Consider the following 24,995-nt stretch of genomic DNA (forward strand, 5'->3'; position numbering starts at 1 on the left):
GTTGGAACTTCTCCAATAAAATCTAAGCTATAGAATAACCAAGTTGCCGTTATAGAAAAAATCAAGCATGCCTTATTTGTTAACCTACCTCTGAGTTTTATTTCTGTGTTGGGAAATGGTACCATATTACTTATATATATATTATTGGTTCAAGAACACAGTATTAAGATTAGCAAAACCACAATAACTGTAATTAAATGTTGCTAGCAAGTAGATTTATTTTGTTACCATCTAATCAAGAGAGTTTCCATGGATACATCAGGATGAAATTGTAGTTTCATTCTGGTTGAAACGGAGGATATTGAAACCTTTTACAGTTTTCCTTGTAGTAAATAAAGTTTGTAGAGGTGTTTTACATCCATTTGTATTATCACTGCATTAGTTTTTCTTCTAGATAAAGTTCAAAAGATAACATAGATACTGTAGAAAACATGAAATCTGAAAGAAAATATTTATTTTGATTATTTGAAGACAAAATTAATCCTAACAACAAAAATAATCATATTTCTCTTTAATGAAAGGCTGTTTTTAAGAGTCTATTGACCACATAATGTATGTTACCAGGCTACAGTATTAAGAATTTTGAAATCACTATCTAAAAATGTAAACAGAAACCATTGAGAAGCCAGGGAATATCATCATCTTCCCCCCCCCTCCCCCCAGCCTTCTAGCCTTCAGAAAGAGAGAGGTAAGATAACTTTTCTATATTTTTGTTAATATGCCAAGTATTTAATTCAATATTACTACTTATAAAATGCTTTCATGGAGAATTGATTATTCCATTTTTTTTACATTCTACAACTTATCAATCCAAATATTTTAACTTGTTAGTGTGATGGAACCCTAATTAATAATCAAATATCCATTGGGAGAGAGAGAGTCTGACTCAGTAGCCCAGTGATTAGGACACTCACATGGGATGTGGAAAATGTGGAATCTCTGCTCCAATTAATATTTAATTATTTCTTCAAAGTAGAACAGGGGAGGTTAGAGAGATGTGCCCCCAGAATAGCCAGTTGGCTAGGGCACTCATCTAGAATGTGGGTTCAAGTCCCTATTTCGAATCAGGCAGAGCAGGGATTTGAACCTGGGTCTCCCACATAAAAGCTCTAAACAATGGGCTATTCTGGGGTCTCATTTTCTCTGTTTTTTCATGAGAAAGATCTGAGTTTTGGCTGCTATGGCATGACCTGGTTTAGGCTCCAAAAGAGAATTAATGGCTGAGAATCCTGAATGGAGAGAGATGCCTATCTTTGGCCCATAAGTGAGGCACCTAAGGTCTAGATTAATAGAAGTTTAACACTGGTACCATTGAAGATCTGGGTCTAAGCCACACCTAAGCCTCTACCTTTTACTCCAGGCTAGTTTTAGGCAGCTCCCCACTCAGCTACTGGTTTCTGAGGATCTCCCTCTTAGGTACCTAACGCTCCCCATTGGGAGCCTGGGTGCCTAACTCAGGGCTACATTTCAGGGTTAGGCATTGCAACACTGAGCAGACCTTTGTGGATCTGGCCCTAAGACACTTTTGAAAATAGGACCTAGTCTCCACATCATTTAGATTTTTTTTTTAAACGTTACCCTGGGTCCAATCAGGAGTGGCCATTTTAAGATGCAGGAGTGCAAAATATAGAAGTATAACTGCTTCGTGATTTATTTTTGGTTATGGCTTTAACTCTGTTCCCACTGAAGTCAGTGGCCATTTACCTAAATGAGAGCAATGTCCACCAGCACTGAGTACTATTGAAAATGTCACCTTTAACTTATCTTATTGGGGAGGGGCAGGAGAAATTGGCAAGTAATTACTGTGTAATATGGAATAATGAAATATGAATGCAGCCAAAATGTTTCAGTTAAGGATGTACAATGCAGCTGCATAATAACTGCTTTTCAGAAGGAACCATTTAATTACAGATGCATAACACCCAATGCCTATATCTATTCATAAGAACTTGCAACATATTTTTAATGCCTTAATATGATCCACTGTAGTTTATCCTTGCAGGGCCAAATCATGATCCATTGAAATCAATTAGAATTTTGCCATTGACTTCAGTGGGACCAGAATTGGGCTCTGAATGTGAGTCTAGCCTATTGTGTCAAGGATTATCAAATTAAGAAGTTGACCATAAGCAGTCCAAGGACAACATTCAAACTCTCTAATCAATAATGCCATTTTTTTAAAAGTCCCTTTATAACATATTTTGCACTGCATCATAGATCATAATGGCACAGGACCCACCTGAGGGTTCCCTGACTCCATGATGGAAGGTGTACAAGAAGGAGGTTGCAATGGTAGCAAGGCAGCCTCAACCTTCCCTCCAGGAGATTGCATCACCCAAACAGGGGGCAGCAGTGCCCAGGGAGGGAAAAACAGAAAATATGTTATGTACTGTGGAAGGATCATTGGAATACATGCACACAAGTATGGGGATAATAGGCCAGATCACACCAACAATACCCACCATGGGTAACATCATGTCATCTTCTCCACCACCACTACCATCACACTATCCACTCCCAGCCAGCTGTGGAGAACACAGGTATCTATCAGTCTGATCCCCTCAAACCCCCAGGTATATCTAAGATGTGCTACTTTCTCCAGAGTGGCATGAATTATGCTGCTCTTCTTCCTACACAAGGAAAATCACTACACAAATGAGCTGAAGTCTGTACATCTTTTATTCATTTGCACATATTGTACCAATCCAAATTTGCATGGGGTTATTCTGACTGCAAATGTCTACAAGCAAATGTCTAATCCCACCTGATGTGACACTAAGATACAGCTGCCCCTAACCCTTCCCTCAGCAATGTAGGCATGTGTGTTGATGCTGGCCTACCAAATAAAAAAAAAAATCATTGGGAAGGGTTGCAGACCAAACTGGAGGAGCAAGCATCTCAGACAGGTTATTAGGAGAAAGCAGAAAGCCTTCAAGGAATGGAAGATGGGAAGGATCAGCAAGGAAAGCTACTTCTTGGAAGTCAGAAAGTGTAAGGAAAAAGAAAGAACTGCCAAAAGCCAAGCAGAGTTAGACCTTGCAAAGAAAACTAAAACTAACAGTAAAAGGTTCTCTAGCCATATAAATAAAAAGAAAACAAGGAAAGAAGAAGTGGGACCTCTAAACAATGAGGTATAGGATGGAGATTAAAGATAACCTAGGCCTGGCCCAATACATAAATGAACATGTCAGTTTTTAATAAGGGTTATAAGAAGCTTGTGGTAGCAGGGTGGCTAATGGAAATGATGATATGGAAGTATAAATTACCACATCCAAGATGGAAGTCAAACTCAACCATCTTAATGGGACTAAACTGGGGGGGCCCAGATAATCTCCATCCAAGAATAGTAAAGGAACTGACACATGAAATTGGAAGCTCAATAGTAAGGATTCTTAATGAATCTGTAAATTCGAGGGTCATATCCTATGACTGAAGAATTGCTAATATAGCCCCTATTTTGAAGAAAGGGGGGGAAAGTGATATGGGAAACTATTGGCCTGTTACTTTGACCTCAGCTGTATGCAGAATTTTGGAACAAATTTTTATAGAGAAAGTAGTTAAGGACATAAAGGTAAACAGTAACTGGGATAAAATACAGCATGGTTTTACAAAAGATAAATTGTGCCAGACCAACCTGATCTCTATCTTTGAGAAGACAGATTTTTGTAAACCTTGGCACAAAACTTGGGAATGGGCTAATAAAATTTGCAGATGACACCAACTTGGGAGGTATTGACAATACGGCAAAGGACTGGAATATCATACAAGAAGATCTAGAGAAGCTTAAAAAGGAAACAATAGAGAAATGGATTGAATTTAACAGTGCAAAGTGCCTGGGTCCATTATAAGAGGGGGCAGTAAGGTTTGGTGGCCTACAATGTGCAGAAGGTCAGACTAGATGATCACAACAGTCCCTCCTTAAAGTCCATGAGTCTAACTAGAACGTAATGTGTGCCTCGTTGCACAGGTACAAAGGGTATGTCTACACTGCAGCTGGGAGCGTGCCTCCTTGCCCAGCTAGAAAGACTAACACCAGCACACTCAAAGAGCAGTGTGGACGTTGTGACAGTGGCACAGCTTGGGTTTGGACCAGGTGGTCAGGCAAGCTTGGACTTTGGTGGCTAGCCTGAGCTGCCACCACTGCTTCAATATCCACACTGTTATTTTTAATACACTTGAGCGGAGCTAGCAAGTGTCTTTCTACCTGGTCTGGGTAGGCTTACTCCCAGCTTCAGTTTAGACATACTCCAAGGGCCTGGAGCATTCTTCAGCTAGTACTGCAGGACCTTTTTCCTATCTGTCTCCCCCACCCCCCAACCCAGTTCCAGGCCCACCTGTTCACTCTCATCACCATGGGCCTGGATGCTGTTCCTCTGTGCAGACAGGCAGCTTCAGCTACACCCCTCAGCCCATCAGAAATGTTGCAGCAAAATGCCAGCCAGTTGTTGAGTCCCATTGTTTCCCTCACTGCTACTCCTCTGTGCAGCTACTTGGCAGCAGATCGCACCTCCAAAATCATCTCAGACCTCAGCCTAATGGGTTTATTGGTTAATACAGCCATGGTTAGAAAATGACTATAACATTGTAATGACCTGTGATTGTAATACAGCTTAAATAACATCTTTTGGTCTATCATTTCTACACTAACCATGAAAATTATACCATTGTGTCTTGCAAAATCAATAAATCTGTGAGGTTAAAACAGTGGATAATATAATGCACCTTTTTGTTTCATAGAAATTGACCTCTTTCCTGAACTGAATGAAACTGAAGAATATGAGGTATTGTAAAGTGTAGTAATTTCATACATTCGTTTTCACACAAACGTTTCAAATAATATATAACACACTCCACATAAATGGAGATGATCAACTGTGATAACTTGCAGAGCTGAATTTATGTACTTTTAACCATGTCACCTACACTTTGCCCACTAACGCATATCCCCTGGGAATTACTCTACGTTCCAGATGCTTGAGCAGCTTCAAAAAAGTACAATTTTTAAAAATCCACCTGCCAAAGAAATGTTTTTTCTTTCTCCCCAAAATGTGGAATTGCCTCCCCTTCCCCAGTTACACCTGCCTCAGGCACGCTTCAGCTTTGGGCTAGTGATAGGTTTTCTATACATAAAAATGTCATGACTTTGAAGTCCAAGCCTTGCTTCTCTGTAATGCTAGAAATGGCAGTTTTATACTATTGAGAATGAGAGAGATTCTCAGCTTCCAGAAGGAACCCAGCACTCATCCAGTCCTGCATGGGCCCATGGGAGTTAAGTGATTGACCTGCTTAGGCACTTTTGTTCTTTCCACTAGATGCCTATCTGCAGCTTTGGGTGCCTAAATATCTTTGTAAATCTGGCCCCGAAATACTGGGTGAAATCCTTGGTCCGTTGAAGTCAATGGCAAAACTTCCATTCATTTCAATAGGGTGATAATTCCACCCCTTGAACATAAGTAATGACATTTTGATGTATTAACCATAATTTATAATAATGTAACCATGTTTTATACAATTTTAGATGTTTTCATAACTCCCTCTGATCTGGCACAGTTGTATTTTTGGCAACTACGGTAGCTGGCATACAAGCAGAGGAATATGAAAGAGTCCCAGTACAATTTTTAATAGACTGTAAAATAGTTTTTGTAATGTGGCCAATACCTCTATAAAATGTGTTAGCATCAAGTGATCATTCAGAACATCTGTTTTACTGTTTGATAATATGTGCACATTATTCTCACCGAGGGGCAAATCCTAGTCAGTTAAATAGATAGAGAAATGGCCCATATCTGTCTTTCCATCTCTGTACCAATTCATCCAAACTATCAAATCTATCTATCCAATTACCCATTTGTTCAATCCATTTATCTATATTTATTTAAACTCTTTATCTAAGTATTTATATTGCACCCATCAATATGATATCAGGATGTTAGTTAATTTCAACTGTGATTTTTGCCTGATTTAGGACTGAATAAAGACTGGGGGAGTTGGCCTTGAGAAAATGGATTTTCAGAACCTAATGCAAAGCCCTAACATACATTTCTGCAGAAGTACTTTAAATTGTGTTCACTAAACAGTTACTAAGATGTCCGCAACAGAAATTTCAGTATGTGGTATCTGAGATACTGCCTGTGAAATTGCTTTTAAGTGTCTCAGGGTCATGTTGACCTTTAAAATCCTAAATCCTAACATCCTGTTTGGAGTAACTATGAAGATTAAATGATTTGAAAGCAGATCGTAAATATTTAAAAATATCTTCTGTTTTATTGGATGGCCCTTGCAATTATCATGGACGGAAGATGACTAAGGGGGAGGCCAAAGACTAGATATCAAAAGACCTTAGAAAGACCAATTTGCACAACAGCCAGGCATACAATCATGAGTTTTGAAAGAAGGCTATAAAAGTCACCAACTCCAAATAGGGAAATGGCAAGGAAGAAGATGATGATGATCTTCTGTTATGTTGCAATGACTCTTGAACTGATATCAAAGAATATTAATGCATATCTTTGAGACACTATCAAATAAAAAACATTCTATCATTTTTTTATTATTACTGTACAACGATAGAGTAAAGTGGACAAAACACAGTGAGAGGTTTTTATCTCTCTCTAACAGTGAGTCACAGGTAGCAGGAACACAATGTTTAAGAAGGTAGAGGGATCTATGGTTCTTTTGTCAGTATTACAAATTTATGGTTTCAAGAAAAAAATACGAGATGAATGTTTTTGTAGATAAAGCCATTTTATTATTAAGTTCAATAGCCATTTCATTGGTTACCTGCCATTTTATCTGTTATAATTTATGGACACAGGCAAATGTCTTGCAGCATGTACCTTGAGTTTTCCTGTTTTATCCATAAACACTCTTAGTAAACTTTGACTATGTTGTTTTCTTTCCAAAGGAGGAAGTTGAAGAGAAGGAGGCAGAGGTGGATGAAGAAATTGCAGTGATTCCTACCACTGATAGTACTCTAAACCAAATAAGGAAAAAAGAATTCCAGGTGACTACATCTAGCTATAGCCAAGAGAAAAAGGGGACAAAATTCAATGAAGCTAAAACAAACAGATACTTAACAAGAGAGGAAGGATCACATGGAAAGGATGATGTTTTCAAAGTAGTTTTTTACCCTACTTCCCGACCTGTTATTGAAACATCAAATGAAGAAGAAGATGTTTCTTTGGAATCTCAAACTATTATTGGAATCCCCCTGCAAGTCACTGACTCCACCAAAGGTATTGATGAAGAATACATTTACATTTCTTCTGGCACTGAACCAACAAGCATATCTGCTACTGGTGGTAGTGAGGAAGATATTTCATTGTCAACTTTTAAGCCTTATCAAGATGTAGACAACTCTTGGGGTTCCATTCCTACCACCTCTGCTATGCAATTTGTCACGGAGGAAGCATCCCAGGAAGACATCCTTCATTCAGGAAGTCCAGAAATAAGCAAACATGATATTGATTCACAAGGCTATGTAAAAAATATTTCAGAAGATGTAGCACCCTCAGGTGCTGAAGAATCTGCAGAGAGTACTCCTGTTGATGGAAAGTTGTGGTTTCAAAATGCAACAGATTTGACACCTAGATCTGATGTTCCATCGGATAGTGAGCTATTATTTCAGACTAGTTATACTGATGCTTATGTTGAGGAATCAAAGCCAGCTACAGTGCCCTATTCCAGTGGTCCAGTGATATCACAAGATACTTCAGATGCGGATATAGAATTGCTACATTATTCTAATTTTGCTTTCTCCCCTACTGAATTATCACCTCATTCTATCTCTTCAAGCTCTGGAGAATATGGCTCTGCTTCTGTTGCCAGTGAGGTACTCTCTCAGACAACTCAACCAGTATATAATGGTGAGATACCTCTTCAACCTTCCTACAGTAGTGAAGTGTTTCCTCTAGTCACCCCTTTGTTGTTTGACACTCAGATGCTCAACACTACCCCTGCTACATCAGGTAGTGATGTGACCTTGCATGCTACACCTGTATTTCCCAGTGTTGATGTGTCATTTGAACCCACCCTGTCTTCCTATGGTGATGTACCTTTGCTTACATTTTCCTCTGCTTCCTTCAGTAGTAAAATGTTTCACCATCTGTATACAGTTTCTCAAATGTTTCCACAAGTTACTCCAGCTGTTACAAGTGATAAGGTGTCCCTGCATGCTTCTTTGACATTGGCTGAGGGGGATACTTTAATACAGTCAAGCCTTGCTCAATATTCTGATGTGATGTCACATCAGACTACTCATGCTGCTTCAGAGACATTGATATTTGGTCATAATAGAACTCACATGTTTACTCAAGTTGAACCATCCAGCAGTGATTTAAATATGCATGCACTGTCTACAATGTCTGAACTTACTTATGCTTTGTCTAGTAATGTGGGCTCCCTCCAAACTTTTACTGTTTCTTATGACTCTGCAGAATATGTGCATGATTCTGTTGGCGTATTTCATCAGGGTCCCTTATTTAGCAGCTATAACAATGTACTGGTGCATAAGCCTTCTTCTGTAATACCACAAGCTGATACCTTGCTGCTGCCTACACACACTCTATCTAGTGATATGGATTGGTCTGAACCGTACTCTGGTAGGGAGTCCCTTTTGCCCGATACAGATGCTCTGGCCATACTTAAAGTTTCTTCATCTGATTCTGTAGGTGAATTTACATATGCAACATATGAGTTTAGTGATCTTAATCAGACACTTCACAAAAGTGATATAATATATGGAGATGAGAAAGAACTGCAAATTTCTTCTTTCAGTGAAGTGGCTTCCCATGCTGAAAGTACAGTGATGCCTGAACTTCCTACATATGTTTCTAACAATGATGTAATTAAGCAGACTACGTCTTTGCAAGAAACCCCACTTCCTGTTTCTAGCACAAAGGGAATCCTTCCAGTCTCTCTTGCTTTTCCCTCTACTAAGATTTTTGATTATGATATTAGTAAACTTTCAGAAAATTACTTTTCCGTTCAGCCTTTGCATGTTACATCTCCAGCCTTTGATGACACTTTGCTTAAACCTATGCTTAGTGCTGTCTCAGATCAAGCTGTCTCTGTCCCTGCTTCTAGCAAAATGTTGTCTCCTTCAACACAGCAGTACTTTTATGAGACCTCAGCTACATTAAATAATGAAGCATTACAACAAACCTCCTTTCAATCTTCTGATGATGGCACTCTGCTTAAAACAGCTGCAACTGTGCCTACTGATCCAATATTGGTTGAACGCTCCAGCGTTTATAAAGATAGTTCTACATTTGACCAAATATTCTATCAGATGGCACCAGATTCTGCTACAAATAAAACAATGTTGCATTCTACATCTGCACCTTCAGTTGTTGACATGTTTCCCCACACCTCTAGTAAGCCCACAACATCATTTCAAGGTTTAACTGGCTCTTATGGAAGTGAGGAATATGTTTTATCCAGTTTGGTTAACAATGAAGATAATCACCAGGTTGCTCCTTCATTGTACAGTAGTGATGTTTCATTTCAGTCAACCCGTTTAGAAAATACAAATGCCTTTCCCCCCAAGGCAGTGAACAGAGTGGCTACTCCTGCCTTAACAATTGACATATTACCAAATATTCCCACTCTTCTAAACAGCCATATTTCTTCAAGTGTTTCTCAAAGAAATGAGGTTCCCATTTTTTTCTCAAGTTCTACTAGTGCCGATGTTTCTGTTCATGTGCCTGCAGTTGTTTCTGATTCTCATGTATCTACTCATCATGCCCTTCCTTTACCAAATGTGTATATTTCTGTTATGGCTGCTTCTCCCAGTGGTGAGGGCCTTAGAACCCTAACCAGGTTGCTGGTTCCCTCTCAGACACCCTCTGGGTTGTTCCCCAGTGCCAATTCTGATACTAATTTGTGGCCTCCTGTAATTGATGATGATTATGATGAGTATGATGATGGTTTACCTGTAAGTAATTGTATCACATGCACTTCCCATAGAGAAACTCAGGAAAAGGTAGTAGATGAACAGAATACACAGGTAAACAATATAAAGGATCAGAGTAACCTAATTATCAGTTCACATTCTGAGAAATCTGAAGAAGAAGAAGAAAAGAAAATTACAACTGCTGCATCAGACAGTCAGATAAGTCATGGTATGGACAGACGTAATTATCCATCAATACCAACATTGGCAGCACTGATACCTAAGAAGCACAACGATCCAACTATATGGGAAAACCGTATTCAGACTCTTAGTATCCCATTGCAAAACACACCAGAGTCTAAATCTTGGGCTGTTTTTACAAGTGATGAAGAAAGTGGCTCTGGTCAAGGTACCTCAGATAGCCTTAATGATAATGAGACTTCAACAGATTTCAGTTTTCCTGACCTTAATGAGAGAGACACTGAGGGGGCAATTGAAGCAGGTAACTCAGATTTAACTCCTGGATCATCACAGTCATCAGCACCATCTGTAACTAGTGGTCACTCACCAGTATTCAACATTTCTGAGGCAGGTTAGTTGTGGATCAATTTAATGCATAACATGTGTAGCTGTGACATTCTTCTGCCACTGAAAATGAAAAAATATCTTAACACAAATATATATGAGACTAGTGAGATTTGCTACAGATATTTCAGTGATGGAAGAACTTAATGGGGCAGTCAGTTGGATTAAGGAAATGCTGTGGAACAGGGAATGTAAGCATTGAAACAGTTCTGCTGTAAATGCAACTTCTGATTACACGCAACTGAAATATCCTGTAGTATTGAGGTCCAAATGCTGCCCTTGGGTATGTTTGTACAGTCAATGGGAATTATGCACAGAGGGCACAAAAGTGTGACTTTTTGCTCTTTAAAGGTTAAGTGGGACTTAGGCCATTTGCACAGGGGTAAGCTCACTGCAAGATTCTAAAGTTCTGTATGAAAGAGTCCTAAAAGTATGTGTTTATTATGGCAATGCTTTTTATTTTGTATTCTTCAAGATGAACTGAGCAAGGTAAAAGATGTTTCAACCTAGTTCTGACTGGTTTTAGCTTGTAAAAAAATTGTTTTTATTTTTAAAGCTTCTCATATTTTTAAATTTCAGTAACTTACAGAAATTTCCTCCTAGACTTGCTCATTCTAAAATCACTAAGGGCTAGATTCTGCTGTGCTTGCCTTGCTCTTTGTTCAGTTTTACTGAAGCCAATTAGCTATTTGTGGAGTAACATTCTCAGCATAAGTATGGGTGGCAGAATTGGACCATACATTTATAAGATCTTGATAAAATGTAAAGCACAGGCTTTAAAAAGTTCTGTTGTGAAAAACTTGAAGTGATCAAACAATTAACTTGTATTGCCTCTTTGTCACATTTGTTGAAATCTAAGTGTAAAATCAGAACCATCAATATCTGTACTTATTTGAAATATTCAAGGTTAATTGGATAATGTAGGAAAGATGTTAAATATTGAACTTCCATCACATATTTATAATCTCTGTAGAGGGCAGTGTCATCCAACTAATGGTATCTATAAAATATGCAAAAATCTTAGGTCCGATCTTGCAAATATACAACCAGATACATTTGTTAATAACTTTGTGCAAAAAAGCAGTCCCAGGCAGTCTGCATATCTCAGGATGTTGTAGCATGGATAATCATGAGCCCATTTGGTCAACAGGAGTTTTACCTGAGCAAGCAATCGAGTCAGTAAATGGGTTAATTGTTTTGATGTTTCCTAAGGGAAATTATATAAAACACACATGAAATAAATGTGTTTCCTTTAAAGGTCTGCAAAAAAGAAAAGGAGAATAATTTCTAAGCACATTTTATACCAGCTAATGACATGAAGGTTATCATAAATTATTTATAGTTTTCTGTAATTAAACTTAAAATTCCTCACTTTCAATTAACAATGAAGAGCTTTGATTCTTGACAGTACTCCAAAAGGATGGTATAACATGGCTTAACTAATAATGCATATTTACAATTTAGTTTCCAGTCATCACTCTCATTAAAGAACTTGCCTATGCATTAGTTTCTTCCAACAAATTATTCCCTATATTGTCTTTTAATAAAACAGCAATTAAATTGGAGCATTTCTCATATGAGCTCTCCTGCTAATCAGAAATAGCTACCTAGTTACATCTTAATTTCAATTTAAAAACAATAACAACAAAAGAACCTTATGATATATGAACATTTGTATTAAATTTAAATGTCAAGTATTACAGTGCAATCCTCAGTAGCTACATAAGTCAAATGTTTTGTTGAGAGTTTGTGTGAGTTTAAAAATATTAACTCATATTTTGTTTAATAGTAAATCTTATTATTATTATTATTGTTTATTATTAATTAGTAGTAGTGATAGTATGAGATGCATTTATAAGATCTGCATCACTGAAAAATTGCTTTATCAATTAGCAATCATCTTGTCAAGCTTTCCAATAGAACCATTTATTTGAGGGGAATTTCAAGATGTCATTCATATTTTAAAATTGCTATAACAGGTTTACTATGAATTTTTAACTGGATTGTAACATCGAAGTGAAAAGGATGATGCAGGATTTACGGCTAACTGCCTCACAGATATGAAGGCATGTCCAAAATTAAGGAGGAACTAGCTTTTGGTGAAAAAGAAAATTACACAGGACCTGACCCAAAGCCCAGTAAATCCAGTGCGAGTTTTCCCATTGAGTTCTGTGGTCATTAAATCAGGCTCACAGGGCTTGATCCTATACCATTGAAATCAATAGGAGTTATGCCACTTACTGCATTGGGAAAATAGTGATGGTGAACATTAAGAGGCCTTTCTGATTCTCCTGTTAATGACAGCAGAGAATTGTTCATCTGTCTCACACCATACATAAATTGTAATTATTACTGCTAATGAGTGTTGCTCTTGTAGAAGAGAATGACTGATGTTTTTGTTTGAAATGTTTTTTTGAAAATCTCCCTGTACGGAGTTAGTTTGAATTTATATGCTGCCCAGGCCCAAGTAGAAGATTTTACAAAATTCATTGTTATGCGGGGCTTAAGTGTGATATTTTAGATTCTGACCCTTAATTACCTCTATTAGCAAATGTGGTTGCTCTTGCTGCTAAACATGACAATGCATAAGCACAGGAAGAATTGAGCTTTGAGAAACTAATATGTGTCGGTATTTTAGAATAGCACCAGTTACACTGAATGTAAAAATAAATGTCTTAATTATGAGAAATAGTTGATTAATTTAAACATAGTTACAGAGCCCAAATCCTGGCCTGGCTGGAAAAGAGGCAAATGGAACTGTAAGGTTTGGCCACTCTTCATGACCGTAGGGCTGTATTCTGAAACAGTATCCAAATGAGAGTTTTCTGCTTACCACCTATGTGCCCACCAAACTTGTACCACCTGAAGCCCTGTGCCAGGGGCGGCCCTGATATCCCAGTTGGAGAGAGAGGAGCAGCTTCTACCCTGGTTGCCAATTACCCATGGAATGGAGATTCAATGGGCTGCCTGGAGCAAAATGCCCTCCCAAAAAGGAGCTGAAGATGTAACCTAGGAAGATGAGAGGCTCCCAATGATGATAGGAACATTCTCCTGTGGAAATCAAGGGAAGGATGACATGTAGACAGGTCCCCTGCAATCCCATATATCCACAAGTAATGCTTATTTTTGGTTAGGGTTTCTGCTGTGCACCCCGCAGTAGCTTCGCAAAAACTCTGCATACACAATTTGAGAAGAGGACAGGACCTTATGAACAATGGTACCCTATACATCAGCAGCTGACCATCCCGTCAGACCCTTGTGCACCAAGCTAAACTTTGCCTCAGAATCAGCCAGCTCAGCACAGACACAGTTATAATATGAAATTTACTTCCATTTTACCATGAACCAGAATTTGGCTCCTTGTAAAATCAGTGATCAAATAATAATATAGTTTATTTTCATAAGATTTGATTTCATAATAATCTATTCAAACTACTGTGTAAAGAGCTAGCTACTTATTTATATTGACATTTATCTTAGCTCACTTCAAATTACACTGTCTCTAAAGTTCTTTTGCCCACTTTCTTTGGTTTGGGTGGGAGGGGATAGGAATGGGCCAAAATCTGCCACATACTTTGAAGGCTAACTACAAGAAACCTGAGCTGCTTAAATGAGCACCATACAGTATAAATGTTTTCTTTTGATGGTGCACTGAGGAAGCATCTCTCTATTATAAAATACCACATGGACACTTCTGGGTCTGTATTAGTAGATTCAAATGTGAACTGTAAATTTGTAGTTTAGCTGTGCCTCATGGGCATAATGCACAACTAAAATATAAATTATATATATATGAGGAACTATATATATAGGGTATTATATATAGCTATATATATAGGGTAATATATTATATATAACTATATATATAGGGTAATATTATTATATATAATAATATTAATATGACCCTTCTAGTGGATTTAGTAGGATTTAGCATTTGGAATGACTGAGATGGTGGCAAAGAACTACTTTATAGGGCTGAAGGGATGCATTCTTTTCACTCCCCTAATTTAAATCACTAAAGTATGGTGCATTTTTAAGCTGCCTTGTAACTAAAAATATATGATCATGTTCTACCCTGGGAGTACCTCCAGAGTCGAATAAGTGCACTTTGCTCAGCGGCCACATCCTGATCGCTCATGCATATACATAGTTCCAGTTAAAATCTTGAGTGCATCCCATATCTTATTCACCAGAAATTTGGGCCCTGATTTTTAGAAACAGCCTCCAATACTGTGAGTGCAATTCTGCGCCTGCAGTTGTGACCACAACTGATAGCATTTGCATATTTACAGGAAATGACTTACAGAAAGTGAGTTATTTAGATGTTTAAATGCTATAAACAAAAAATAGGAACAAAATTGTGCCATGCAAAATTGGGAACTAAGTTGAGGTCTTTATAAAAGAGAGGCCCCTGAGCTCAAGAAACTGATAGTAACCTGCTAATTGCCTTACCATTGACATATTTTAATTACTTTGCTAATGCGGATAGCTTTCAGAGGACAATTCATTCAATGTTTGGCCTTTGCAGATTCCATTTGTTATTCTGTAGGGTTGGGGTCAAAATGGAGATTACATTCTACAGAAAAAATTGAGATTTCAAAATTTTGTTTTATCTGAAACTAAATGAAAAAACCAACATTTTGAACCTTTTTTGTTAAATGAAATTTCAAAAGAACTACATGTTGTCCCAACTGAAGTGATTCATTTAGTAGATGTTTGTGAAATTCATGTATTATTTGTACTTTATATTTTCTAAATGGGTACTGTTTTTGTAGTTTTATTGTATAGATTCTACCAGTCTTGATTTCAGTGGGACTACTCAAGAAGTAAGGATGAGAAAATATGACTTATAATGATAGATTCAAGGAGTTCAATCTATTCAGCTTAACAAACTTGATTATTGTCTCTAAGTATGTACATGGGGAACAAATGTTGAATAATGGGTGCTTCAATTTAGGAGCGAAAGATATAAAAATTAGAAAGGCCAAGGCACAAAAAGAGGTGAAACTAGCCAGAGACATAAAGGGTAACTAGAAAACATTCTACAAATACATTAGAGCAAAAGGAAGACCAAGGACAAGATAGGCCCATTATTCAATGAGGCGGGGAAAACAATAACAGAAAATGTGGAAAGGCAGAAGTGCTAAATGACTTTTTTGTTTCAGTTTTCACCAAAAAGGTTAGTAACAACTGGACATCTAACATAGTGAATGGCAGTGAAAATGAGGTAGGATCGGAGGCTAAAATGGGGAAAGAACGAGGTAAAAATTACATAACCAAGTTAGAGGTCTTCAAGTCACCTTACGAAATACATTCTAGAACAGTGGTTCTCAAAGCCGGTCCGCCACTTGTTCAGGGAAAGTCCCTGGCAGGCCGGACCGGTTTGTTTACCTGCTGCGTTCACAGGTTTGGCCGATCGCGGCTCCCATGGTTCACCACTCGAGGCCAATGGGGGCTGCGGGTAGGGCAGCCAGCACGTCCCTTGGCCCACGCCACTTCCCGCAGCCCCCATTGGCCTGGAGCGGCGGACCAAAGCCAGTGGGAGCCGCAATCGGCCAAACCTGTGGACGCAGCAGATAAACAAACTGGTCCGGCCCGCCAGGGGCTTTCCCTGAACACGTGGCGGACCGGCTTTGAGAACCGCTCTCCTAGAATACTCCAGGAGCTGACAGAGAAGATATCTGAGCCATTAGTGATTGTCTTTGAAAAGTCATGGAAAGATTCCAGAAGCCTGGAAAAGGGAAAATATAGTGCTAATCTATAAAAAGGGAAATAAGGACAACCCAGGGAATTATAGACCAGTCAGCTTAACTTCAATATCCAGAAAGATAATGGAGCGAATAATTAAGCAATCAATTTGCAAACACCTAGAAGATTATAAGGTGATAAGTAACGAATCAGCATGAATTTATCAAGAACAAATCATGTCAAACTCAACCTAAAAGCTTTCTTTCATGGGGTAACAAGCCTTGTGAATAGGGGGGAAGCAGTAGCTGTGATATATCTTGACTTTAGTAAGGCATTTGATAATGTCTTGCATGAGCTTCTCATAAACAAACTAGGAAAATTTAATATAAATCGAGCTACTGTAAAATGGGTGCATAACTGGTTGGAAAACTGTTCCCAGAGAGTAGTTATCAGTGGTTCACAGTCAAGCTGGAAGAGCATATCGAGTGGGGTCCTGCAGGAATCGGTTCTGGCTCTAGTTCTGTTCAATATCTTCATCAGTGATTAAGATAATGGAATAGAGAGTACACTTATAAAGTTTGTGGATGATACCAAGATGGGAAGGGTTGCAAGTGCTTTGGAGGGTAGAATTAAAATTAAAAATGATCTGGACAAACTGGAGAAATGGTCTGAAGTAAACAGGATGAAATTCAATAAGGACAAATGCAAAGTACTCCACTTAGGAAGGGACAATAAGTTGTACACATACAAAATGGGAAATGACTGCCTAGGAAGGAGTACTGCAGACAGGCCTCTGGGGGGTCATAGTGGATCACAAGCTAAATATGAGTCAACAATGTAATAGTGTTGCAAAAAAAGCAAACATCATTCTGGGATGTATTAGCAGAAGTGTTGTTAGCAAGACATGAGAAATAATTCTTCCACTCTACTCTGCACTGATTAGGTCTCAACTGGAGTATTATGTCCAGTTCTGGGTGCCACATTTCAGGAAAGATGTGGACAAATTGGAGAGAGTCCAGAGAAGAGCAACAAAAATAATTAAAGTTCTAGAAAACATGACCTAAGAAGGAAGATTGAAAAAATTGGGTTTGTTTCGTCTGGAGACAAAAAGATTGAGAAAGGACATGATAAAAGTTTCTAAGTACAGAAAGGTTGTTACAAGGAGGAGGGAGGTAAATTGTTCTCATTAACCTCTGAGGATAGGTAAGAAGCAATGGGCTGAAATTGCAGCAAGAGCAGTTTAGGTTGGACATTAGGAAAAACTTCCTAACTGTCAGGGTGGTTAAGCACTGAATTAAATGGCCTAGGGAGGTTGTGGAATCTCCATCATTGGAGATTTTAAAGAGCAAGTTAGACAAACACCTCTCAGGGATGGTCTAGATAATACTTAGTCCTGCCATGAGTAAAGGGAACTGGACTAGATGACCTCTCGAGGTCCTTTCTAGTCCTATGATTCTAGGATTCTATAATACAATCCAATGGCTGGAAGACGAAGCTCGACAAATTTAGACTAAAAATAGGATGTAAATTTTTAATGCTGAGAGAATTAAGCTTTGGAACAATTTACCAAGGATTGTGGTGGATTCTCCATGACTGACCATTTTTAAATTGAAATTGGATGTTTTTCTAAAAAGTACGCTCTAAGAATTATTTGGGGGAAGTTCAATTGGCCTGTGTTATACAGAGAGTCAGAGTAGGTGATCACAATGGCTCTTTGTGGCCTTTAAATCTATTGAAATTTTGAAATGTTTCAATTTTGATCTTTTTAATTTTTTCAATCTATTTTTAAAATAAAATTTAAAAATGTAAACAAAAAGATGTTTTGAAATGAAAAATCAGAACGTTCTGTTCCAACGATGTTGACATATTTTCCCCCAAGTTGAAACAAAATTCTGTCAAAATCATAAAGCGTTTTGCAAAAAGTTACAGATTTGATGAAACACCATTTTTCAGTGGAAAACTGTTTCATAGACAAATTTCCAAGCAGCTCTAGTATTGTGCATTTCAGAAAGTAGCTCCTGACATCCTTACTAGGACAAAAGTCCCATTAACCCTCCATCTAAGGGCAGTTTTGTTCAAGTAGAACTGTAGAATTACTCCCTTAGGCCCAAAACCTGCAATTGACTCCACACAGGCAGATTCCTGCCCCCATTGACTTGGGGTTCTGCATGGGCACAGGGGTCTGCCCATGCACTGCTCTTTGAAATATTGGGGCTTTAATTCCAACAACTGTGAAATACCTTTTCATTTGCAGTGATGATAATGTAAAGATCATAGACATTGATATGGGTGAACGACGTTCTCTAGAAAAACGGTCATTTGGGACAAAACCCACAATCCTAACTATTGTGAGACATCCCATTGACTTCAAGTTTAACGGTCAACCTGAGAAAGGGTTACAGGGCCAATCCCTTTAGTATGTTCTTTTATTTTAATAAAATACTAAAAATATATTTTGAAATCCTAATGCACTCCTGGGCCTGAGCATTTCAGGCATCTGGCTAATAGAAACTTGTCAGATCCATAACATACAATATATATACAATAATTTGATTCTCTGTAAAAAGCCAAGTAAGGAGTGAAATTTGGCTCAATTGAATTGACTTCAGTGGAAGCAGGATTTCTCTCATGAATCGCTAGACCAAATTTACAGAACTGACAAAATATTAAAATATTGCAATTTCAGTTGCAATTTAGCAGTCATGTAGCTATTTGCTATGTTAAGAACATTGTCCATTTATATTTATTGATCAAAAGAACAATGTTTTGCATTACATGAGTAAAAATATAATATGAAAGCTATCTTTAAACACTTCAATATTATATACTCAGATCCCTTGAAGCACTGAGTGTCGGCTAATTGAAATTTAAAATGAAACATTTTCTTCTTGAAATTATATTTTAACAACAATCTGCATTTTTACAAAGAAGTTCTACCCTGCTGGGATGCTGTGTTGCATAAACTCTGATACTTTGCTATACTTTCTGTCTGCTTATTTTCTTTAAACTGGTTTGCAAATATGTATGTTTTCTGCTACACAGTAAAAATTAGAACGGTAAGTGACATTACCTAAGGCTCTTATAAACACATTCAGTTATGCTGTGCTTTTTGTTGACATTTAAATATGGATTATTTCAATTTTCTCTGACTACAGAGGCAAGTAATAGTAGCCATGAGTCTCGTATTGGTCTAGCTGAGAGTCTGGAATCAGAGAAGAAGACAGTTATACCACTTGTGGTCGTATCAGCTCTGACTTTTATCTGTCTAGTGATTCTTGTGGGTATTCTCATATACTGGAGGTAAGTTATTTATTTTTGCAGTTCTACAAAGCGTAGATTTTGTCCTGATTAGAAAAATGTAATTGGCATTACTGAAGATTTGCAAGAGATCAGACTGGATCCTGACTTTCTAACAGATATTATTATTATTATTATTATTATAATTATTTATTTGTATTGCAGTAATACCCATTTCTGGTAAGCTATTAAAATGTTCACTTGCATATCAAGAGATTTTAAAAAACAAATAATTGATGTGATTGTTTGTTTACCTTTAGGAATTAAGTGATATAGGAAAAACAAAATTAAACATCACAGCTTCCTTTTCCAGATGTACCAGAAATGTATCTGTAGGGGATTTATAAATTTAGTACCCGATCCTGGAGTTCTTGATGTCAGTGGGAACTTTGTAAAGGACTGCGGGATTAGCTCTTAACTCCTATTAAAATGCAGTGAAGCTAAGTGTATAGTAATATATTTATTTTTTTACATGGCTATTTTTTTCCGTTTTTTAAAATTACTTACGGAGCACCATCAGCATGGAAGGAGATGTACAAAGCAGAGGAAGTTACAGGTCCTAACCTAAGGGTCTTCCATGCAAGCACAGATCCTACATTAGGCCAACAGTACAACAGGTGACCAGGGCTGGAACCTTTTCTCTTTCTCTAGCACACACAGTTCCACTGTCCCATATGAAGTGGAAGGGTTAGCAGATGCTGGGTCTGCACTTTGTGCTCCTCTGGCCCAGTGGGGATTCCACAGAAAACAAGAGTCATAACTAGGGGATTCTCTAATAGCCAGAGGCAGGGCCAGCCCATTAGAGTTCCTGAGCAGGAATGTTTTGGAGTCCCTCTTACCCCACACCTCTTAAAAATATGAATTGCATCATTTTCACAAACCAAAATAAAAGCCAACATAACACATACTAATGCACTTGTTAAAAAGTCCATGTTAAATTACATTAATGGTATTTTGGGGGTAATACTAAATCAAGGGCCCCTTGAGCTGCTTAGGGCCCTAAGCAGTTGCTTAGTCTGCTTATGCTTAGCTCCACCACCTTGAAGCATGGCTCCATTGTACACAAGGTTTTCTGTGGGCCAAAGTGAGTGAGGAGACAGACGTCTTCAGGAGGATAGCCCTGCCCTCCCGTGGATCCCCCAAGATCCATGCAGAATGCTGGTAGTCCTCTAGTTCCAGAGGCTCCATGGCCTATTCCCTGGGACAATTAGGGAGAAATTCCCTTGCAGAGATTTCCTCCCCTAAAGCCTCCTGTTATACTGTGGTTCTAAGCTGTCTGATCCCAGGTTATTATTTATATTGTGATCGTGCCAAAACATCCCAGTTATGAACAGTGTCCTGTCATGGACTCACAGGATTAACGCTATGCCCCCCAGCTTTTGAACAGTCTCTTGGAGGAACTTTTCAATGTGCCAGACACCTAAGGAGTCTCACTCTTCCTTCAAGGTAGGCCATGCAGCCTCAATACCTTCCAAGACTAATCCTCTGGGGCTTCAGCACTCCTGCTTCACACCATGAGCTCTGCTCAGCGAATCCAACTGAGATAGACCCCTGGTTCGAGATTCTTCAGGAACTAAGGCACCTCACCCAGTGACACTGAAGCAATGTTTTCAAAAGAGCAGGGTTTATTAGTCATCTGGAGTGTAGTAGCATTAACAGTCCTTAGGTTAGCATAGAGCAGAAGTCCCCAAAGTGTGGGGTGCAGAGGAACCTTCGGGGTTGGGGGAGGACCCAGCAGGGACCAGGCCAGAGCCCATGGGGGTGGGGACAGAGTGCCACTCAGCCCCTCCCTGTCCCCAGCTCTGTTCCGGCCCTGTCCCCAGCTGCGTCCCTGGCTCCTGGCACTGTCCCTAGCCTCAGCGCAGCTCTGCTGCCGGCCCTGCACCAGCCAGCCGCTGCTGCTGGCCATGGCTCCATTCCCGTCCTGGGGCTAAGGCTGAGAAAGGAGATGCACTTGGCCACAGGTGAGGCTGCCAGCCCCCACCGCAGCCCACCTGCAGCTCTGCTCCCACCCCTAGCTTTGGCTTCTGGCTGCCGTGCTCCCGGTTCCAGACCCACCCCCATCTGCAGCCCCAGCCTCAGCCCCCTTACCACTGTCTGTATGTCCAGTCCTCTCCCCGCCCCCGCTCCAGAGCCGCAGCCCCACTCCCAGTTCCAGGGAGGTGGGGGTGTGTGGACAGGGACAAGGGGGGGGCGTGACCCTCAAAAGTCTGGGGACCACTGGCATAGAGAAATAAAGGTTAATGCCTAGTCCATTCTGGTCAGCCCAGAGCAATTCACCAACCTGTAGTGAACTCTATTTTCAGACTCTGTGTCTCTCTCTGATATCCTTCCTTTGTCAGTTCGCAGGTGAGAGAGCTCAAGCTTCTTTCAGAGCCCACACTTATTCCCCTAATTTACACCTCTCAGTCCTTTGTTCTTGAGCTGGGGTCTCTGCTCAGCTTCGCTACTGATAACTTTAATCTATGAGTCATTGGAGCGTCTGTTGTCTCTCTACGCCTTGTTGGCCTGGGTCAGTTTCAACCAGTTCCTTAATGACTCTGTTCATTGCACCCAGACAGGGAGATGACACACAGACCTATGTCTTTTTGCCTGTCCTGAGAGTAAACTTAATCATTTTCCCAATCACTGGTTACCAGTGCAAAGTATAGGGGGAAACTGAGGCACACACAGATTTAATAAAAATATGACAGAAAATTCCCACTTTGTCATAGGCCCTATTCTGCTAGGTCCAAGCAAACATATAACATGACACAGGAGTAGAGCTGTGTAAAAAATGTAAACAGTTTTTTGGAAAAAAATCACCAAAAAAGTTTGAATTTTTTGAAAAATTCAAGTGATTCTCAAAGCTGGTCAGAAAACAGCACACACAAAAAAATTCTTAAAAATTTTTGTTGAAATTTTAAAAAAAACTTGAGCATTTTTTTTTACCAACTTTACACAGAAGATAAAGATGTGAGCAAATAGAGATATTGGGCCAGTTTGGCCAGCCTGGGCCATTGTGTCTGGGGGTGGCAATCCATCCCTAGGGGAAGGAAGTCAGTATTTGCACCACCACCTTTCCCTCAAGGGTTTGACTGGCGGAGCATAATTCTTGATTCCAATAGGACCTCATGGTTGCCCTGCCAGTGTGTCTCCTGGCCCTCCCTGGCCAGTACCAGCCATTCTGAGCTTTCTAGCAGAGGGGGACCTACAGGCACTGCGCATCATTCTAAACCCACCCTCTGTCAGATGGATTTTCTGCCACCAAAGAACTTTCTCTGTCAGTGTAGCTCAGGATTGAATCTGCCCATTATGTCTTTTGGAGGGTGGGTCAGCTTTTTCTTTATCTTGTATTATCATTGATATGCACCTGGGAAAAGGAAATCTAAAGGGAGGGACTGAAGTGGAGTGAAGATACATGTTAGCGGTACAAAGGAGAAGGAGGGCATTCCATGGCTGATATATTATCATGCAGGCATCCGATGAATTGAGCTGTAGCTCACGAAAGCTTATGCTCAAATAAATTGGTTAGTCTCTAAGGTGCCACAAGTACTCTTTTTATATTATCTGTGTTACTGTCTTTTAAATAATGTGAATCCATGGAAATTTAAACAATTGGGGATAAATTCAGAAGTGATGTAAATAATAAATGTAAGGTACATGTGGGTCCAAATCTGCACAAATGAGTGCAAATGGCTGTAAGTTACATACCAAGGATATGGGAGGGTGGAGTTGTAACAACAGACAACAGAAAATATAAGGTGTCAGGTAAAGCACAGGGGACCTGCTACATTTTACACCTCTCTACATTCTCCTGTTGGTTCTTTTCCTATAGCCACCCTCTTCCACTTATTATGCATGTGAGTTACATCTAGTTTCACTCATGTGCACACCACTAGTTAAGCCATCTCTAAAATGTCCTGATAAAGGTATAAAGTGATAGTGTTATATTCTAATAGACTGTCATGTCAAAATATCACTCAACAAAGAAGCTGCATGACAAGTGTAAAACAAATACAAAATGAATAAATTCAGGAATAATGACACACTACTATTATCTATCTATCTATCTATCTATCTATCTATCTATCTCATATATGTATCTGGCCTCTATCATTGTAGTATCTCAGCATCTCACAGTCTTTAATAGACTGTGCCTCACAACGACACAGTGAGGTAGGGAAGTGCTATTGTTCCCATTTTACAGATAGGGAACTGAGGGACTACGTGACTTGCTTGAGGTCCCACAGGAACTATGTGGTGTAGCAGGGAATTGAACCCAAGTCTCCCAAGCTACAATGGTAACTAGCAGTCCAGCCTTTGACAGTATTAGAGCTGGTGTATGAAAAATGATGTTTTTAAAATATTTCATCTTCAGAGTGAGTCTTGGAAAGGAATCAGTTAATGTCCAGAAGAATTGCACAACTCATTTCCTAGATTACTTCTAGTCAGTTGATTATGAATTCTACCATGGGGATTTATGGTTAACTCTCCTTCATTTTACTGACAGGCTTCTCTTAGTTTCACATTGTCCAACATGAATGTTCATATTCATCTTCAAAAGGCTTTATTTTTAAAGCTAAATGGTATTCGAAATCTTTCCTGTTTACAAAAGAAAACAATGCCATACACTTTAAGACCCGGATTGCATGGTGTAGTTTTAGTAATCCTACACATGTTATGAGCTTGTTCTTGTCAAATGACATTGTGTTCATTTGGTATTCTTTCTCAGAGAATGCACAGTTTTGAAACCCAGTCTTTCAAAATATAGCAAAGATCCCGTTAGCAGTAATATCTTCTAGATGTTTAATTTAATCCTTTGTGTATTTCCCATGTATTACAAAATAAAATATGGAGCTCTTTTTTGTTAATCTTCAAGAGAAAATTTTGTTGACCTTATGCTGAAGCCAGTAACGTATTTTCTATGTTTTTAAAAGGAATGAAATCTAAATATCATGTACTGTAATTTGGACTTTGTGGCCTGATTTTCAAAGGTGCTGAGCACCCACAGATCTTTTTAAAGTCAATGGAAAATAAGGACATTAATTTTATAGGACAATTTTATTTTCTTTATACTTGCAAAATGTTCTATAGGAAGAACTGAATAATACAACTGAATCCCTAACAGAGCAATTCTCGTGCTCAGCTTTAGTTGGTTTTAAGCTGATAGTTGATACCCAATATGAGCCTTTTTTGTTTTTTGTGGGCCAAATTGCTCATCAAATACTTAAACTTGCAAGAAACTTATCTCTGTATGCTTATTTACAACAGTGTTCACAAAAAATGATAGTCCAGCTACCCAGTGGAGGTCTTTGGTTTGAAGATGAGTCAAAAAGAATCATCCCTGGCAAAGCTGACAAATGCCTGTTTGTCAGATTCATGGGAAAATGCAGAAATTATTTTGCTCTCCCCTCAAATTGTTTGTAAAAACAAACAGCAGTTGTGGCCAGCAGAAAACTAACTTAGCTGTTTAACTCTGTTCTTAGTAAAGAATTCTTGAACTTCCACCTGGAGAAATTCACAACAACTCTTGACTATTTCATGAGACAGA

General features: G+C 38.9%; 1 protein-coding gene across 5 annotated transcripts in view; it reads left to right on the forward strand.

The window, feature by feature from the left end:
* PTPRZ1 (protein tyrosine phosphatase receptor type Z1) overlaps positions 1–24,995 on the forward strand; it is a 194,664-nt gene that overhangs the window by 136,450 nt on the left and 33,219 nt on the right. For 3 of the 5 annotated variants that reach the window (XR_012156806.1, XM_073328200.1, XM_073328201.1), the window contains exons 11-13: positions 4,738–4,781; positions 6,905–10,484; positions 19,321–19,465. Coding sequence is in view for 4 of the 5 variants with exons in the window: in XM_073328200.1 (XP_073184301.1) it covers positions 4,738–4,781; positions 6,905–10,484; positions 19,321–19,465 (3,769 nt within the window). In the remaining variant the exon portion in view is untranslated. The remainder of the gene's footprint in view (positions 1–4,737; positions 4,782–6,904; positions 10,485–19,320; positions 19,466–24,995) is intronic. The other 2 variants (XM_073328202.2, XM_073328203.2) reach the window with 1 other exon arrangement.

The sequence above is a fragment of the Lepidochelys kempii genome, chromosome 1 (genome assembly GCF_965140285.1).
Source record: "Lepidochelys kempii isolate rLepKem1 chromosome 1, rLepKem1.hap1, whole genome shotgun sequence".
NCBI lineage: Eukaryota > Metazoa > Chordata > Testudines > Cheloniidae > Lepidochelys > Lepidochelys kempii.